A 20,225-nucleotide genomic window follows, 5' to 3' on the forward strand; every position below is an offset into this window, starting at 1 on the left:
AGCGTGAGAGTAAATACTGAAGAATAAAATGTAAAGACACCCAGATTTGAGAGGGGAACCCCCCTCCCAAATGCTAGAAACAAAGCCCTGTACTGCAGCGTGATACATTCCTCCCAACGAGACAGCTACAAACAGCTTGTTCAATTTTAAAATACAACGAGGACTGACAATTTGTGCAAAGTTATTCCACCACTCACTGTTCCATGGATGGCAAAACTAATTAATTTTTCTTCATTAATATAATCCTCCCCGTACCCTCACCAAAATAGTATTTTGGTCAAGTTAGGGTAGTTAAGGCATTTTGACGAGTAATTACAAGGTGATTTAAAATAGATAGCTAACATGATGCCAATTTAGGAATAGCAGATAAATTACCAAAGAGCTTCCAAATTAATCGCTTATTATAAATGAAATGCCTGTTACAAGCATGATGCATTGAAATATAGTAAAATGACATGTACATGGTACATGTTAAATGATCTTAAATAAAAGCTTGACATAGTTACGCAAATATACAGTACAAGTCCACAAAAAATTCTTTAAACAAGTTGAGGTAACCTCAAACTTAAACAGTTTTAATACAATAAACCAGGTAGTAAAAATCTCCTTTTGAGAGCAGGTAAGATTACTTACTGACCAAGTTTAACTGCACTCACCTAAACAGCAACATTACCCGACTTTTTATATATAAAAACATGGCTTTAATTTATTTCTACATACTTTTCTACCAGCAAAAAAGTTAATGAAAAACTGACCAAAAATATATATATCTTTACAGCTATCAGCTTTTTGTATGAACCTCGGGAAAGAAAAAGGAAAGCTTGCTGGAAGAGGGGGAACGAATGCGAGCTACTGTCATCCAAAAGGAAATGTAATATTGCAAAGTGGCTGTTAGGTGACTGTAAACATCATTAAAGTTCATTCCAAAACCCCTACACTTTAGTTACTGAAATGTAAATTTTGCTGATTATTCATTAATAGTTTCATTTCCGTACTTACTGCTGCTGCCACAGCATAAGCAGAGGTGTTTGGTTGAGTCGGAAAGAGAAGGATTGACTGGACTTAAACTGGTGCAGCATATTCTGTTCTACATAAGCGAGAATGACAATTATTAACACAAATTATGTTTCGTTAACAACAGAATTCGCTACCAAAAGTGAAGACGTTGAGAGCTGAGGATGATCTGTTCTTTGTGCAAACCTCCCACTGTAGCATTTATGCTGTATCATCCGCGCTGGTGAAATGGGTTAAAATGCTGAAAGGACCTCAATTTTGGCCAGCTCGGCTTTTTGAGACTGAGTTACAATTTCTGTTTTAAAAAAAATAATCATTATTATTATCCACAGCCAAAACATCCAGAGACCAGGCCCATTATGGACGAATGATCTGCAGAACTTTGAAGATCACAGTTAAGCACCTGAAATCACAAAACACATTTGCATCCATATAACTTGAATTATGTTTTTTGAAATTTCGTACTAGAAAAGGCTCCTAGACTGACACCATGTATGGCAAGAGCAGAATGTTTACAGCAGTTATAAACCTCCTGAAAACTGGAGCTTAGAAACACGAAACCTCAGCTACCACTGTAACAAGACTATGCTTATGAAACTGTGTTCTGTAACATACCCTTAATGAAGAGTGAACGTTTCTAGGAAATAGAGTAATATGCCCCTTTGCAGAGGTTTTACCTATTGAATCTAGTTTGAAAGATGCTAAACCAATTCTACTCCTTGGAAAGTCACATTTCAAACGCAGTAACGATGTGAGATTGATCGTCCCCCCTTTAAGGACGAGGACTAAGCTCTGAAAGACATGCTTCGAGCCTCGAGCTTCTTTATTTCTGACTGGCAAAGCCCGGCGTACTAGAGTGGTTCTCAACAGGGATGTCAGTTGTGTCTCAAGACAGGCAACAAGCTGGAGAACTGGCTGCCGAGATCGGCTGCGAAGGACGAAAGCAAATCCTGCCAGCAGGAAACCGTACGGATGAAGCTGGGAGCTCGGGGACAACAAAAATGTCAGAACCTGACGCTCCGGGCAGATCAGTCTGTGTACTCGGCTACAATCGAAAGAAGGACGGTGATGTCGTCTGGTTTTCCCCCTGCAATACAAGAAAAACACAATTATTTCCTCAAACCACAGTGGGTCATCATCCTATAGCCTGTGACATCCCCCATGGAGAGCTCTTCAAAAAAATAGTTCAAATATCCCAAAAGTGGTTTGTGTAGAACTCTGCTTCCTCCACTGCCCTTCCAAAACGCAACTGTGGGTAACAGTGACATTTAGCACAACAAAAAACATTCTCCTTTTAACCTGTAGCAAGAGCACAAACCAGCAGGAGCACGAACCTTGCTGGTAGAGCAAAGCCTGATTTCTAGCAGACTATGTATTTATTTAACACACACAAAAAACCCTGACATTGCTTTGTTAAACAGAACCTGCTCAGGAATTTCTACTGCAACTCGAACACCTCTCCAGCACCTGCTCCAGCTCTGTACCACCGCCGATCTTTCTAAAAGCTACTTAACATTTTTCATAGTCACTTCTCAAACCCCAGTGAGAGCAATACACTCAAATCCCAGAGAAACAGAAATCTTGTTATGCAGGAGCCACACCAGTGCATAGGACTCTGTATCTCCTGATACAGAGATAATATATTTACTAGCGAAATTGTGTTTATTAAAAAAAAGAGAAAGGTGTTTGACAGGACTCTGAACTCTGCCAGGTGTACTTTCTAGAGCATAGGAAATAGAACCGGAGAGATCAGGACAGGGATGCGAATGGTACAAGGGTCAGAAATTTGAACAAGCAAAACAAACCAAAACGACACCGAAGAGCGGGCAGCAGCTCAATCAAAAAGCATCAATAAAATCTCCTAAAAAAACCCTAAAACCTAAAAATAAAAATATCATAATAACAAAAAACCCTACACCACAACACACCCAGCCCACCACCCAAATCCAAGGAATGAGTCGAGCACAGTTTCCCTAAGAGGCTGCAAACTTGTGTCGGGCAGGACTGGACATATTAGGATTTAAAATACAGAAAATCAGCATGCTGCGTTCTCTGCGTTCCAGCTGCTTCCCCACAGGAGGCTGCTGATCGGCCAGGAATGACCCACATCAGGAGCCGGGGTCCTTGCCAAACGCAGCGCGTGAGCTCAGCGCTCCACTGCCAACCGCGTCTCTTACCGCCCTGTTTTCCTATCAGAGTTTGGAATGACAGAACTTCACTTTGCTGAAGGTTTCTCAGAGATAGCAGGAGTGGGAGGGGAAAAAAAACAATTCTTACCTCTCACATTCAATCCATTGTCACACGCAAACTGTGCAAACGGCGACATGTAAGTGGGATCATACGCCAGCTCGTGAGCTTGCTCAGCGATGCTTCTCGCAGTCTGCTGTATGCTCTCATAGTTGGAGTTCTAAATGAACGAGGAAAAGAGGTTATTCTTACCAGAAAGTCTACCGGTAGCTGTTTTGCTGATGTGTGTCACTTCACTTCCAAAGAGAACACCCCCGACCTTTCAGGTTTTGTAAATTTGGGTTAGAACTGCACAGCTTCACAGAGTCCAGACCTGTACTGCCTACCAGCAGCAACGACACGGGGGTTTGGAGGACTTCTAGAATTTAGAAGCTTACTCGACTGATACCCCAAATACACTAAACCGGACGGAAACAGGGTATTTGACAGCAACACCAGCAGCTCTCACTGACAGAACCAGCCTTTCCTCATAAGCAGGATCTGTGGAGGTAATTACGTTTTACCTTGAATGAGAAGTTTCACTTCTCCTCTTACCCAAATCAACACACGTGCAGGTGGGGAGAAGGGGCACTCCGAAAGTTAGATGAGAAAAAAAATTATCAAGCACAAAAACCCTCTATAAGCTACATCTTAAGAGCCTTTTTCTCCTGTTTCAGTAACTCTGCTGCTTGACTCCAAGACTTTTCTTACTCAAGCCAACACGACACAACCACCACCGCTCTTTTTGTTTGTAATTATTTTGAAATGCCTCATCGCTTCAAGAGTCTTCCCTGCACTTTGGGGAATTAACAGGCATTTACATGATTAACTTTTGGCTCAGCTCACAGGGAACTTTCACAAACACGCCAAAAAGCGGAGCTCAACTTTTTCCACTGGGAATTCCATCTCCAGTGTCCACCCAGGGGAAGCTCAGACAGGGCAGGAGCCACAGCCCTGCGGGTTGGTGACCAGGCCCTTCCACACATCGCTGATACATCTTTGGTGCCGTCACCACCTTTGCTGACCAAACTAAAGCGTCTGTGACAGCCTGTGCCGCGGTACCATCACATTTTCCACATCCTCATATTCTACACTCCTCAATTTCAGACCTGAATGTTGCCCTGAGGGGAGGGTGACAGGGACTGCAGGGAGGGAAACCAAGCGCCTGCCCGTGGGACACATTTTCTGCACGGACCCATTCTCTGACACCACCTTTCAGTTACGTAGCTGCAGGATAAGAGCAGGCAAAATTTTCTGAAAGCGCATTATAATTCTACATGTTAATCTTATTTGCATTTGGTAACATCAAAATAGTTTCCTCAGGGAGGTTATGCATATTGACACCTCCTAAGTGTACTTTCCTTTCTGCAAGTAAATAGCCTCAAGCTAAATGCTCTCATCCAAATTAAAATATTTTAATGGATTTTTACTATTTAAAGACAACATCTGTGTTCAACTAACCTGGAAAAATTGCCAGGAAAGTTTTTTTCAGGACATTAAAGACTTTCAAGCACACACACGCTACAATTCAGAGAACCCACTCTCCTTTAGAATTACTGTTTTCTAAGTCTGGAGAGAAACTTCAAATGGTTTTTAAGTATACAGCTCACACCCTCAAATAACCCGTAGAACGCTGTATTTTCATATATATCATCTAGAACATGCAAGTACAGATAAAATACAAGGAGCAGCCAGGGTGCAGAGGCAAGAGCTGGTGCCTGGGGGTCAGTGTCCCCTTCTACTGCTGACATGTGGAATTAAGTGACAAGTCTCTAAACGACAGCACTTTGTGGTGGGTCTTGTATATAAAATACCAAAGTTATTTGCATAAAACGTAATGGTAGCAACCACAAGGGATAACTAGCGCAAAAGATGTGAGAGATTCAGAATACACACAACCAACCTTGAGCTTTTTTAACTCCTGCAGGATCATGTAGTCAGGCATGTTGTCAAACAATCCGTCTGTTGCAGTCAAAATGATGTCTCCAAGTTGGACGTCAAAAGAAGTGCTATCAGCAGCATCAGGGCTGTGGACGTGACAGATTTGTTAACAACAGGGACTCCAGCTTTCACTAAAACACCAAGAAATGTCAAACTAGCACATCAACAGCTTTTTTTAATTCACTACTGTTCCAAGTTTTTCTGCAAAAGAAAGAAATAATCACTAACTGTGGAGTTTTTGCACCAGGACAGCTTGTCAGGGAAGCTACAACAGAAGAGCTGTGATTGCAAACAGGTAAATGCTCCAGCTATTACACAAAGGATTTGCATTTAAAATTCCCAGATGAACAATCCTGCCATCTAATCTGCTTCACAAGTGTATCGCCATGGAAACCATTAAGCAGAATGGCAGCTCAGGGCATCCTTCTCAGCTTCAATATGTAAAAGAGCAATACTTGAAAGGACAATTCGTAATAGGAATGGCCAAAACACTCAGGGATTCCGAATGACTTCCTAATGCAATGGAATATGAAACATGTCTGGAAATCGCTACCAGGAGACCACAGCCGGTCGGTCTACTTATGTCTAATATATTACACAATATCGCAAGGAGAAAAATATCCGTTTTGGTCATGAATATTGCTGCAAAATCTGATTCTCAGAAGCAGCATAATGTCAAACCCTTCCTTTTTTAAGATTCTTCAGGGGTCTTTAAAAGGGAGAAAGCGCTGCATCCCATGCCATTTGGCTGTGTCAAACAGCAGAAAGCTGCTTTGCTCAACTGATTTGTAGTTTTGGGAAGGTTAATAGAGCGAATAGTGCTCGCCTATTCCCATATGTAGCCAAATTTAACATTTAACTCAGACAACAAATTTTAAAAAAAGTACTGGAGAAGCATTTAGACAACACATGAGTACTAATTAACGTCAAGAACAGTGCAGAAACTAGCCAGAAAGCTATAATCATGATTCAGAACTGAAGTGTGGGAGCTCGTTTATCTTGTGCTTTCCTTGTGTGATGACTCAGATTACTTTGCTTTCTTGACTTCCACTGGACATTATCGATTATTCTTGTGCTTTTTGGGTTTTTGTGTTCTCATGGATGACACAGAATCTTAGTCTAATAAAGAGGTGAGATTATTTAATGCTTTATTTTCAGAGTTCCGCCATGGCTTCCTCTCTGCAGTCTTATGATGAAGAAATAAAACCACATGTGAGAATGGTCAGGAGTTTCAACAAATTAACCAACATTCAGATACTTATTGCACTCCCTGGATACTCTGGTCACTCTGAAGATCCCTTTATCGTTTGCCTGTATTCAGAACGGGCATATCACTTCAATGAATCTATAATCATTGATTTGACAGCTGTGTTTTAATACATATTTGAAACCTGATTTCTTTTTCCCCAATATTTTATTTTACTCACAAAGTCAGAGGATGGATCAGCCTGACATTCTTTGGGGAAAACACAAGTACAAGTCTGCCTTTGAATCGAGTCATTTCTGTGAACAGATTGTCCTTTCCTAATACTCTCATTTCCCAGCTTGATGTTCCGCCAAACAGGTTTTTTTCTGCTCGTTTTGCTCAAATACAATATGCTGCGGGAAACACAGCTATTTGGAAACACAAGTTACAGTCACATGTCCCTCTGCTTTATTCTTCAAGTACTTGCTACTTCACTGCCAAAACATCTAAATTAGCGTACTCCAAACAGCCCCAGGAGAGCACAGACAGGGACTGGGGATGAAAGCCGCTGATAAGAGCAGGATGACCAGCGCGCAGACCAGCCACAGCGTCGCTGCAGCAGCTTTATGGCGTAACGTCTTCCCACGGGTCAGAACACGCCTTGTGCGCGCCACAGACTACGGGAATACACCGTCACGAATGAATAATCATTAGCCCGATAAATGTGAACTGTGCAACATCCAAAATTTGTTACATACAAGGTGAGAAACGTTTGCATTACCTAAAGATGGGAGGCGGGTATAAGACCCTTTGATTTGGCACATGGTTAAATACACCGCACTATACAGAGAGCACTGCAGCAACAACACCGCAGCCTTCTGGGAGCTGATCACGCAGGCAGATTAAAAATTTAAGACCCTCTCCCATCTTACCTGTCACTTAAGACAACTCCTTCTGCTTCTGGTGGAGCTATCGACAGTTGGAACGGAGTGTTGAAGTAATGCTGTTGCTCATCGGATCGATGTACTACTTCTCCTCCTCTGACTACCAAAAATCCAGAATCTCCCAAGTTGGCTGTATGTAAACGGTGACTTGTTCTGTCCAGAACGACTATACAGGCTGTACTGCTTCCTGTGAGCAAACAGGACGGGGAAATGGAGTCAGCCTTACAGAAGCTCTTTATTCTTTCACCAATTTGATTCATAGTCCAATTCTTCAAATATTTATCACAGCTTACAAATCAGGAGAAATGGAAATACTCAACAACATACACTAAAACCAGCAAAATGCTAGAAATCTTTGCAAGACAAACTATGATTTTTTTATAGAACTCACTTCTCCTGCTTTGATTTTGGCAAACACATTATGCTGACAAATACCTGTTTTGTTCCACTTTATTTACAGTTTTCCACCCCAACATATGTCAGCACATTCTGCTATAGGACTGGATTTACAGAAGTCACATAAAATACTGAAATTCCAAAATCATTGAGATAATAGAATTCTAGTAGCATCCATACAATGGTAGGTGCTCTCCACACAGTTTCACTCATCAGCTGTAAATAAACCACACCCAGTAAAGAACTGCTTGCAATTAAGGATTAGTTATAATTGCGTTTCTCTTGTCAGAACATTAACATGTTTTTCTTCATAGTATGGCTCTGTAGAGCTATCTTCGTGTGTAACAAAATAATAATCCTGTCGCATCTTCAGGATACTAATTTCAGAAGCTTAAAGAAAACATGTTTCAGAGACAAATACTATTCCAGATTAAAGTCAGACAGAATGGAAACGTATCAACTTGTCAACCATGCTCAGAACTATCCCAGCCATGCTTGAGGGCACTGAGGAATTCTTGATTCATTCACTGGGAAGCAGCCACCAACTGTTCTTGGTTGCAAGCCACAAAAATAACTGTATTGCGAAGATACCCATCCACACACTAAGTCCTTCCCAGCAAGCACTTAATTTCTGCAAACAGGGCAGCACATCCACCAAGAGAACTTTCACTTCTGAAGAGGGTAAAATACAGATAAAGCATTTCTCCTGCCTCTTAACATAATCCCCCACATCACCAGCTGGTGAATAGTCTTCATCTTCCATCCTAACGCTCTTCCAGCAGGAGTTTGCAAGCACAGCCACACGTTGGACAGGCCACAAGCTCGCAATGAGCTGAACTTACAATCAGGCTTGCAGTGCAGAAATCCAGCTGGCTCTAGGCATCACCTATTCCAGATGCTTCCCTTTCTAATACGGGGAGTTCCCTGCAACACACTTGCACTTAATTTGTTCTCTAGTGAATATATAGAACCTTCTCCACTTTTAGTCAATGGAAAGTCCAAGCAGTATCTTATGAAAAACTCAGATTTTATATGTGACAGCACCCAATATTGTTCTGCAATAGAAGAACAGCATTTAAATAAACCACATAGCTTCCTCCCACTTTGGTTTTATTTTGAAATATTTGCTAGATTCAATTCTGATGAACTAAGTGTCAAGAATTAATGCACAACGGCAAGGAAAAGTTATTGCCTAATGAATCCTCCTTAATGAAGTTCTCTCCTTCCACTCTATTTTAAATAAACTCTAAATGCTCATGGCTGTGATAATTCCAGGGTTTTATTTCTCCTTCTAAAAATACTGTTCTCAGTTAAAGGAGAAACACTAAGGATCATTAGTTTCAAATTCTAACTCTATTAGCAGAGTGTAACTAGGAGGCCATGTGTGGAATGCAGATCTTGTGACTCAGCATACGCCGCTTTTCAGAATTCGAAAGGTCAAGCCAAGCAGAGCTGCCTCCGTCTACAAAGCCACGGCCAGAGCTCTCACCAGTGGCCCACTTTGTAGATCACTTACAGCTACATCTGCTTTGTGCAAATAAGCACTATTAAACACACAAAATCCTAATGTAATTACCGACCACTGCTATTTTAGTGATACTTAAGGTCACTTCTGAGGTTTGAACCTATTCTTTAGGCGTATAATGCGAGAACATCTGTTCCGAAGCTCAGCAGGCAAGTTAAATATAGCTTACACAGCGCTCCGCTGGCACCCAAGTTTAAGGTCAGGTGAGAAGCATGCGTATCACGCAGGGGAACACTTTCTTGGTGCAAAAGAGGTCACACGCCCTTCAGAAAAGCATTCTGGTTTCAAGGTTGTCAGCTGAGGGCAAATGTTGCCTCTCTATCTGCTCAGCACTCCCGAGGCAGCTGGATGCCCTGTCTGAAATCACCTTTGACCTAGAAGATGCTAACCAGCTACTTGAGTTTGCTTTCAAAAAAAATATCTGTAATGAAGCCCCCCCAAGAACTATAAAAATAACATGGCACCAGCGATTGTATGATATAAACTACTTAAGTCAACCACTTAAGTTCACTGGACATAAAAGGCAACGGGAGCAGTAAGGCAAGGAATGAGCAGAACTGCATCCAATTATCGTCAGAAAATATTTCTGCCTGCATAGCTTAAGCAAAGAGCCACAAGCAACCATTAAGAGTTTTCAAAGGAGAACAGTTATTTACACATACATAACAGAGAGAACGAGCGCACATGCCATAGCGTGTTCTACCACTGAACTCATCTTGCAAACTCTCTGCGAGCGCTGGTGAATTACCACCCTTCACACCGAAGGCTGTTTGCCTTTTTTAAGGTACAAATACACACACACAAACATTCCCTGCATTACTGAATGAATCAATACAGTTTTTAAACATGCAAAAGAAAATAAGTATGCTATCAAGGCAACTACATTTCTACGTTTTTTGGTTAAGATAACTGCCTGTAAATTTGCCGTAGAAGCTGATGACAGATTTAAGCAACCTTGACTGAGTATATGTCCTAGATAACATACAACACAGATCCACTTTATATATTTTTGCTCTCTTACCAAGCAAAGGTACTTTGTTCTGCAGCAGCTCACAATAACCTGCGGTGAGAATCCCAACAGGATTACTTGGTACAAACCGTCCTTCTTTTACTAAACGTTCACATGTTCGCATTAGAGTCCCTGAGAACTGCGAAGGGTCAACCCCATAGTCTCTCCAGCCACCTACACCATCTGCTACTCCTAGAAGAAAACAGAGAACAAGGTTTATATGAACAGAAATAGTTTTCAAAACAATGCTTTTAATTTTTTACATCGCTTATGATACTCAGTAACTGAAAAGTAGGACACAGCCCCTGCGTGAAAAACATTTTTGATTAAGGAAAAAAAATTTCCGAGCATTTATAACATAAATTCTGACATCAGCTCATAGACAAATCTCTAAATAGAATCTGAGTTGCTGAAGAGAAGGTAAAAGTCTAATGCTGGGAACTCTGAGGAGGCTGATTTCATTTGAGAACAGCTAATGAGGAATTTGGGGGAGAAGGAGGAGGATTCAATCACATTAACCTTTGATTAGCCCATTAAAAAGGAAGAAGAGTTTTTACTAGTTTTAAATATAAAGGTTAAGACTTTAAATAGGAGAGAAAAGACAAAGAAACTCTTCCCCACTGAGCTTTTTCTCAAGCTACCAGCTCACATGAAGGATAATGCTTTCTATCTGGTAATATCAATTCCTGTAGAAAACAACCTCCCATTTTAAAGTGTGTTCAAAAATCCATGAAACCAAGACAATGCTGGGACCTACCCCTGCAAGGATAGTTTGTCGCTTACAGCTTCAGCCAAGCAAGGGAATTAAAACTGACTGTGATCCAGTCAATTTTCATTTGGTTATTCAAAACAACCTCGACAGCAGAAAATTAGACCCATTCTGCCAAAGCTTGGGAAGCTTCTGCGCAACTACGGAGCCAAACAGCGAAGGCGCACATAGAAAACAGGGGTGGTCAGAGGAAGATATTCTGCTGCCCATTTGGTATTTTGAACTTCCTCAATTGGCTTTAATGATAAAATACCCAATGAAGGTATTATTTATGAGATAAAAGTATTTCTACTTGGAAATTTTTCCAAAAACCTTTATGATCCTCAGCACGTAAGGGAGTAAGCGCTCCAAGCACAGGTCTCTGTAACACGATAAAGCTAAAATACTATATTCATTATAAAAACACAAAGAGCTGATTTCAGAGCTCAGATTGTGCTGAAGAACAGCAACCTCCTCGGGAAAAAATGTCACTATTAGCAAAGCCATGAAAATTTGACCAAGAAGGTAAACCCAAGTTTGCTTCATCTACAAATGCCCTTCACACGGGACATCATCTGAAACTGAGACGGAAGGTTTAGAGTTGACCTTGGCACGAACTATAATCTGACAGGAGGTTATAGCCAGATTCTGAACAGCCTATCAACATTAATCAGATTTCTCCCAAAAATAGTGCACAACCTTTTAGACACCTGCTTTGTCTGTTTGCTTTCTTAAAAGAATGCTAAAGGAAGGTGGATCCCTGTATTTGTCTCTTCGGAGCAGACCCTGGGAAGCAGCCCATGCAAAAGCCAGCCCGGCATTCTCAGAAATGCCTTTTCTAGCTTTTTCTAGAACAAACCAATCCTCTGGGCTACAGGTCTCACAGCTTCAGGTTAATGCTGCATTAACCCTTTGCTTTCTGCTGCCACACAGACAAGTCTAGAATAAGAGATTACTACCAAAAAGTTCTAGATCTAGAACTTGAAACTAAACTTCAGTTGGGATGATGATACTTGCTTTACATGAAGTTACCAGATAAGTGGCTTTTTTTCCCCTTTAGGATGAACAATCCAGATGTGCTTTTGCGAGCTGAATACAGCACTGCTTCACCAACAACAGGGTCAATGCAAGGAAAAGATGGTGTTTGACAAGTACTGTCCAAAGCTTTTGGCTCTGACGGTGGTTACAAAACAAGCTCATCAGAAGTTAGGGAGTTCCCTCAAGCCATCAGTAAAGCCCTTTTTCTCATTAGTCTTCTAGGGAAATATTTAAACAGAAACACTACAGCATTAGTATATAGTACATGAAAGCCATCATGGCAAACACCTAATAACGTTAATTATCAAAAGCTATTTCAATTCTTTAAGCAAAAATAGGACTATGGCACCTGATTTTCTCTGCTCACTTCTTACTCCAGGCAGGGAATCTGTAATCATGGCAGCTCACTTCATGCTCTAACCTGAACCTGTCTGCTTTTTGCAAGCTATAAATGGCTTTAAGTCCATTCTGCCAGTGCCTTCCAAAACAATCACCCTCTAATTCCCAAGCAGGTGATCTGACTTTGCTTTGTACCCTCCTTACAAGAACAGGAGGGTCATGTGTTCCTTCTCCATCGCTGGCACAGAGGCAAACGAGACTGTCGCACACATGAGCAGAAGATTCCTACATTCCCTAAAATCTTTAGCCGTCCTGTCCCACCTTCAGAATAGTTCTAAAATAAAAATGGTATCTTTGCAGTCTTATGGGAAAGGAACGTGTGATTTTAAAACAGATTGAAGAAACTGCTACTGAAATAGGTGCAAAGTAAAGGAGAATAAAGTTTAAGAAAACTTTGTGGTATTTGATATAGCAAACAAGGAACAAAACTATTTGTGAGGTATCTCAGACTCCAAAAGTAGCAAGAACTGAAAATCCAACTCATAAAAATGGACTTGTTTTTATGTAATAGCACATTTTCCCCCCATCACCAAAAGAAAACTCAAAGGTACTGCTATTGGCAGTATCACCGCCAAGAAATAATGCCAAGTTCTATTCATTTACACTATATTTTCATCTGAGACCAAAAAAAACCTATAAATATTCAAAATAACTACTGCTTTAACAAGTGCAAAAGATTACTCAGGTTTTCATTTTCTTAGATTTCACCATAAAACGTTCAATATCGTCTTCCAGCATCCACCATTTAACTTAAAACAACTATCTTACAGAATAGAAATCACAGGACATTCAAGATAAACCGCATGGCTGAGAAGAGCTGCCAAAATTGAACTGTACACGGTCCTCAATTTTTTTCTAAGCTATACAATAAATCAGTACATTTTATAGGAAGAATATTTCTTTGGATATTCCCTGTTCAGGACTACGCAGAAATTACACAAACGTCCACGTGACACAGTGAAATGCCTGTGGCCAGATGAACAATCACTGTAAATAAAGCAATTGAAAATTTCACAACAAATTACTTCAAAAGACTAAATGCTTCTCAAGTATTTTACTATATTATGGAGCCCTTTCAGAATCTTTGAGAGTTAACACTCCACTCCACTGTCTTCTGCTGGAAAATACACAAATACTACTGCCAGATTAAATACTCGCTGCATGTGTCAGCCCAAAAACTGGCTCTAACTTCTTTAAGATTAAGCATATCAAGATCTCCAAGAGGGAGACAGTTATAATGAAGTTTCAAGACGAAGCACAAGCGAGTGATGCTGCAGCACTGACACCGAGCGAGTGAAGACACTGGCACTGAAACTTGTTAAAATTTATTTCAAAACGCTACAAGTGCCTGGGATAAAATACCACTTGAAATGCAAACGCGAAGTTGTTTTGCCTGCCAGCACGTAAGGTTAACTGCAGAAGCCCAGGGAAAGCCAGTGCCAAGATTTGTAATATGTGCTTTTCAGCGCACACTTCTTAAAGTCAGATCCAGATGTTCTATCTAGTTCAGAGCAAATAAAAACTAAACAGGCTTAAAGTGTAGGGGGGAAAAAAAAGAACACAACACTAATAAAACTCTGTTGAATATAAATGAATGATGAGTGGAAGTTCTGGCTACCTGGCAAACTAATCTGCCCCTGGTGAGAGCCCAAAAGTATCACCCTGTCCCAAAAATCTCTTGAAAGATGGATACCAATGATATGTTGCATCAGCTAAGGATAATCATCGTGCCCAGAAGCACCAGGCAGGCACGTGTGTACAAGCAGGAATTGCTTTTGCATTCAACCACAGTTGACTTTGTAAGACACCGCATAAATCCTACTGAACTTCAAATTTCTTGACATCCTTACCTGAACTGGCAATGAATCACTGACAAAAGATCGCCAAAAGGATATATTGGTGGCTGAATTTATTTTGCATCAAATACAGAGGAAAGGCTAAAGTGGTAACGCAGCGCAATCTGTTGCACTACACGAGTTTGAAATGCAGCGCCTACTATTTGTCAACACATCAAATTGAGATAAACTGATAAGATTTTTTGTTTCATCAGCAATGAGATTAATCACACACCTGGCCAGGTTCCCCATCCAAAGCAGGTCCCGTGCTCAGAGCCAGCACTAACTCTCCCAGCAGCTTCACTGGCAGCGACTATGGGATCACAATGTTACAGCCAAACCAGGGCTACTTCCCCCCTTCCACGTTTTGACAAAGAAATAACCTGGTTAAATACAAATCCCTGAAGGCAGATTGTGTGTGACTGATAACTCATTACAAAACAAAAGGTGACTTATTCACAATATGCATTTTAGAAGTTACAGTAGACCTTAAACTACCTCTGCATTAAATAGAAATGTGCTGAAGAATAACTGGCCAAGTTTTTTTCCTCGTTAGAGGAATAAAAAGCAAGGGGCAAAGTGAGAGATGATATTGAAGAACAGACTGAAGGAGAAACAAGGAACTGAAAACATTAAATTGTGCATCTACTTCCAGGAAAAAGCAGTAGTTCCTTGTATCATTTCTTAACTGCTATAGTACATGGTTCCTGAAACAGGTTTTTACCAGACAGATCTCTTACCTGTTTCATTTAAGCCTGAGAAATTGCTCAACAGATTTTGGGAGCTACGTGAGAACAATGAACTGTTATTTATCTTGGAGAGTCTTGTAAAAACTTCCTTATGTGGTTGTAAATACTTATTCTCTCAAGGTGTTGAGCAACACTGGAACTTATTTTCGCAGTTGAACTAGTAGTGGCATTTGGCATGTAAATGATGAAAAGGGAGAGGTACTGCAGACAGACATCAGTCAAGCTGCACAGAGTTACGGCCTCAACAGTCTCAGGCTCACAATGTTAATGGCGCAGATGAACTAAAGTAAACAGCTGGAGATTTCTGTAACGTTTCCTGCGACATAGGTATGATTAACACCGCACCTACTGTATTGTGTTCAGCTTTGGTTATTTCCTTCTGTGATTTCTGACCGAACCTGCTTTTCATTCCTGCCAAGATCTGCATAAAAATGGAAAACTGTTCGCTATCCACAAGTATCAATAGCACTCAAAATTAAAATTAGTGCTCAACTGCAAATTCTGATCAGAATATATTGCGTGCAGTGCCCTTCCAGAAACTGTGGTAAAGATGAATAACCAGATTTCAGTTTCATTCTCAGAAAGAGAGCCACCACATTTCTAAGAGGTTACATTCAATGCTACTTCAGAACAGCTCTGGTGACATTTGCATTAGCTGCACTGACAAGAATGTCAGTGAATATGATTCCTAATGGGAACCTTTCTCAGTAATCTGTAGTTTCTCTGCAAATGACAGTATTTATGTTATCACATTAAAAAGAAAATTTCATTTGGTCTATTACAAACCAAGACATATGATACAATATGTTTTAAATTACCGTTACTCCCTCTAAGATGTCCTTAGTTCTCTCAATAGAGTAGGTGAAAGGCTACTCCGAAGTAAGCAGATGACTTACCTCCTTCAGTGTGATAAGTTGTGATAAGGCAGCAATCTCTTTAATAGGTATGATACCAAATAAACCACTTAACATAGTCTTATATGACCTTCAGGCAAAGCAAGAATCCCTTCCTCCTCTAGAAATGCCTGAACAACCTTGACGTTTCACCTACAAATCCTTTTACGTTGTGTGTAGTTTACTTTTGTTGATGACAGTGAGACTAACAATACTCCAGGGGCTTTGCAACTCGAGGTTTCCACACCTCCTACGCAGGCTGCTGACAAACTTCATTTTAAAATCAAGTGCAACTCCTTTCCGTTTAGAGTAGCTGCCCTACAATATCCACAATATCCTACAATATAAAATGTTTGAAGCAGATAGAACAGCGGCCAAATTTTAACTTTGCAGTGGACAAACAGGCCCCTGCTGCCTGATAATTTTTTCCTACTACTGCTGGGGGACAGAAATAGTTTGGAAGACTAGTCAAGTCACACTGGCTACACCCAAACTTCTACCCAGCACAGACCTTGTATAAGTGATGCTGTCACGGGATGCACATTGGTTGCTGCAATGTTTCAATAATGAGTCACACAACAGCTTGGAAAATCCATAAAAAAATAGAAAGACACGAGGAGCCCGATAAGGCAGGAATAGGCAAAAAAATAAAAGGCAGATCCCAACAAGAGAAAAAATGATCACCAATACAAGACATCTCAACATTTATAAACAAGCTTCAATGTTTACTGTTGTTAAATAAGTGAATTATTTATATAAAGTGTTTATGTTAATTTTTAAAAATTGTGTTTTGCTCCCTATGCACTAAAAATTCCACTTGTGCTGATTATGAAAAAAACCAGAGCTGTCAGTTTCTGAAGAGTTTTGCTTTTCAACTTTGAAACACAGTATTCCTGTCCTCAAAAGCTGCAAAGGCATGCAGTCCGATGTGAACAAGAGCATCATGGCTATGAAGTCTCAAGAAGATACCTGAATATTCTGAGGCTCTGGACAAACACCGTTGACAGGGAGCATGCAGAAAGGTACAATATGGTAAAAGCAGCAGCAAAAAGGAAATATGGGCCTGAATCATAAAGCTCTAGAGATTAACGTTAGCAGTAAAGCCATTTCCTTTTCTCAGTGATCCCAAAGGAAACACTCTGGTTTTGAGTTTCTTGTTTCTCCCTGTGCTCAGGATGGGAAGAAAACATGCAAATTTAAGAAGTATATATCTGACAGAAGTAAAAATAAGAGACAAAAACTCCAAGGATTCAAGTACACCAATAGCAGGCCTCTTCAGGCCTTTAACTATGGGTTGGAAATAACAGAAAGCTCATGAAGATTCATGTTATCTTACTACGAAAAGATCAACCACGGACTAGAAGACACTGTTAAATTACCAGCCTTAAGACTATACAGTATACATATAACAAAAGAAGTGTTTAACATTCTTCTGTTTGCTGTAAACACACTGCCCAGTCAACTTCTGTTTGACCTAAGAAAATGAATCCCCAAGCACTCCTGCCAAGCGGCTGGGAGTTGCTCTTTCACTGTTACACCACACCCATGTCCATCCCGCACAGGCACGCTTCCCGTACACTGGCTCCAGAAAAGACTGGCACAGAAGAATTTTCAAATTAATTACCTGGGATGGCTTTGTCACTGGTGACTACTAGGGCACACTAACTCTAAGGGATGCATTTGAAATGTACTGTTCTCTAAAAGCACTCTTACTGGGGCAACAACCACGTGAGCCTCTTCATTAAACTAGTACTGAAAAATGAAGCTTGAAAAGCAGCAGCTCAGGTCAGCAAGTTTTGTTGAGATGTAGAGTAAGGCAGGTATTGAGTCCGTACAAAATTTATGAGGGTCTTTAAAAAAACAGGTATAGAACCTCGGATTTGTGATGAGAGTAAGAGGAACTGAGGGCAGGAAAGCGCTGGTGCTGAAACTCTTTTTGCAGCAGCGCAGAAGAGCTGACTGAGAAAGGGAGAGCAGAGAGATGATCACAGTAGCAGAAGCAAGGAGAAAACGACTATGTCTGCAAGCTTAAGAACTCCAGATGAAGAAAAAGCATCAACTTAGATTGCATCAAAATTCATCCTGAGTGGTACCATTTGGACAGTGTACAGTGATCTTGGGTTTTTAGTATGTATATTAGAAAAGCAATGAAGAACTACATGAAAACAGTTTTACAGGGGAAACAACCCACACAACAGCTTTTCTATTTAAATTATTTTCTTCTTGGTATATAAGGCATCCTGGTCTGAAGCTGTCTTTGCTGTTTGATCCTTAAGCAGAGTTACAATTCAGTTTGTTTTCAAGTTGCTGTGAAAATTAATGCAAACACCAACTTAGAAATGCAATTCTCTGCTGATTCCAGCAGGAAGACAAGACAAGCTGTAGATCCACTTATGGTAATTACCAAATATGGCCAAAACCCCTAAACATCAGCAAATGGGTCTAAATTTACCTGCTTCCCCATGCAAAGAGTCCATCTCTAAGTAAGGGAGATTCTGCACTTCTTATGGGCAAATACCATAGTTATTTATCAGTGCTGGCCCAGTATGGACTTTCAAGGCAGGCAGCCCTAGTCACATGTTAATGAAACCTTGTCCAACAGCTCATTCTACTAGAAAAAACGTTTCTCTGGAACAAGCGCAACGGAAAAGGTGCAAAGTATCTCAAATACACTGAGCAGTTTTCCACATCTCCTTGTAAGCTGTAGTATCACCCTCGTAGTAACAGCCCCCTTGAGACTCCGCAGCAACCCTGTTACCTAGCACCAAGTTCCAGCTTCCTGAAAAAATGTCTCAGCTATATTAAACAGCAACCAAGTTACAATGACAGCACCGAACTGTGAAGAATCACCAAGCGCCATCACATCATGAGACACTGCAGTGCAGTGCCACCGGTTTTAAATTAAAAAAAAAAAGGGGGGGGCAGGGTGGAAGCAGGTGGGGTTTTTTATGTCAAAGTTTTGGTGGAAATTTAGTTCTGTCAGTTTGCCAAAAACTAACTCCTGTAGAGTGTCCATTAGCCAAATTCAACCTTGACTATCCAGGACAAAGGTCAAGCACTGTCAAAAGCACTGCTGCTCACAAACTGCAGAGTCCATTGATTACCTGTAATTATTCACTACTTCTAAAATTTGAGCCCTTAAGATTCATTTTGCATGACTCCAAACCAGAGAGTGTAATCAGGACAGAACAAACACTGCGACTGAAGTCTGACATTTGAAACCGGTCTCAATGTCACTTTGCCTTTCACTTGACAAGGACACAGCACACGCTAAAATCAGGAAGTGTCTGGTTCCAATGATCCTTTATGTAGAAACGCAACACATACATAAGGGGCGTTTTAAAGGTGAAGTGAAATGCACTACAAGGTGTTTCTCTGGCTTTCGGAGTCACTTGGCCTTACAGGCACCTACAGGTGAAACGCCAAGGCCAGGCGCAGACCCCCCCATGCCACAGGCCAGCTGAGCGAGGCAGGCGTGGTGCTGCAGCAGAGAGCAGGAGCGCTTTCTTGTCGAACTAAAAAATGAGAACTCGTGCTGACATTTAGAGGCAGAACGGGCTCCTTTGTCTGCGCCCAAAGCCTGAGCCACTCCAGCCCGTGGGCTCAAGGAGGGGAGGCTGTGACACTGACACCAAAGCCACCCGGGCAGGGCCCCGCCAGCACTTACCCAGCACATCTGCCGTCCGGTGCCGGGCCACGAAGCAGGCGTCATCCCCGTAGCACATGCCTTTCTTGAGGATGCCCTTGCGGAAATCTTTGCCAAAGCCACAGCTGGCTGTCACCAAGCTGTAGTCACGGGAGTCCGTCTGCGAGAGGCCGCCCAGGACCGCCCGGGCCACCAGCCTGCCATAGGACAGCACCGAGAACATGGCGTGGGGCGCCCAGCAGCCCAGGGCCAGGAACGCGGGGAGCCACCGGCGCAGCCGCCTCCGGAGCTGCGAGCGCCCGCCGCAGGGAGCCAGCGTTCCCCAGCCCGCCGGCCGGCCCCGCTGCCGCTCGGCGTCCGGCCCCTCACCCCGCCCCGGGCCGGCTCCGGCTCGCGCCCTCGCCGCTCCTCACGCGCCGGCCCCTCACAGCCGGGCTCGCCGGTAGCGCCCCCGCCTTCCGCGCCACCCCGCCCCGAGCGGGGGGCTCTGCCTCCTCCCCGGCCGGCCGGCGCTGCCCCGCGAAGGCCTCCGGGCGCCCTCCCGCCGCGCCGTGGGGTGTCCCGGTCAGAGCCGGCGGTGCCCGCTGTGCCTCCCCCGCGCCCCGCCGGCCGCATCCGCCATCTTCCGCGCGTGCTGAGGCCCCGGCGCTCGGCGAGGCGAGCGGGCGGACGGTCG

General features: G+C 42.1%; 1 protein-coding gene across 1 annotated transcript; it reads right to left on the minus strand.

Moving 5' to 3' along the window:
* Positions 1–1,312: 1,312 nt before the first annotated feature.
* PPTC7 (protein phosphatase targeting COQ7) lies at positions 1,313–20,225 on the minus strand. The gene is made up of 6 exons (XM_082066302.1): positions 19,571–20,225; positions 10,254–10,433; positions 7,300–7,498; positions 5,144–5,267; positions 3,292–3,421; positions 1,313–2,101 (listed from the first exon to the last, which is right to left on the minus strand). The coding sequence occupies exons 1-6, from the start codon at positions 19,770–19,772 to the stop codon at positions 2,043–2,045; spliced, it is 894 nt and encodes a 297-aa protein (XP_081922428.1). The 5' UTR covers positions 19,773–20,225; the 3' UTR covers positions 1,313–2,042.

This window comes from Streptopelia decaocto, assembly GCF_964273445.1.
Source record: "Streptopelia decaocto genome assembly, chromosome: 15".
In the NCBI taxonomy this organism is placed as follows: Eukaryota; Metazoa; Chordata; class Aves; order Columbiformes; family Columbidae; genus Streptopelia; species Streptopelia decaocto.

Excerpts from the sequence above, each read along its gene's own strand:
- PPTC7 (XM_082066302.1), bottom strand. The coding sequence starts at position 19,772 with ATGTTCTCGGTGCTGTCCTATGGCAGGCTGGTGGCCCGGGCGGTCCTG. Across the intron at positions 5,268-7,299 it reads GGAGTTGTCTTAAGTGACAG|CCCTGATGCTGCTGATAGCA; the intron begins GTAAGATGGGAG and ends TCACGTCCACAG. Across the intron at positions 2,102-3,291 it reads CAATGGATTGAATGTGAGAG|GGGGAAAACCAGACGACATC; the intron begins GTAAGAATTGTT and ends CTTGTATTGCAG.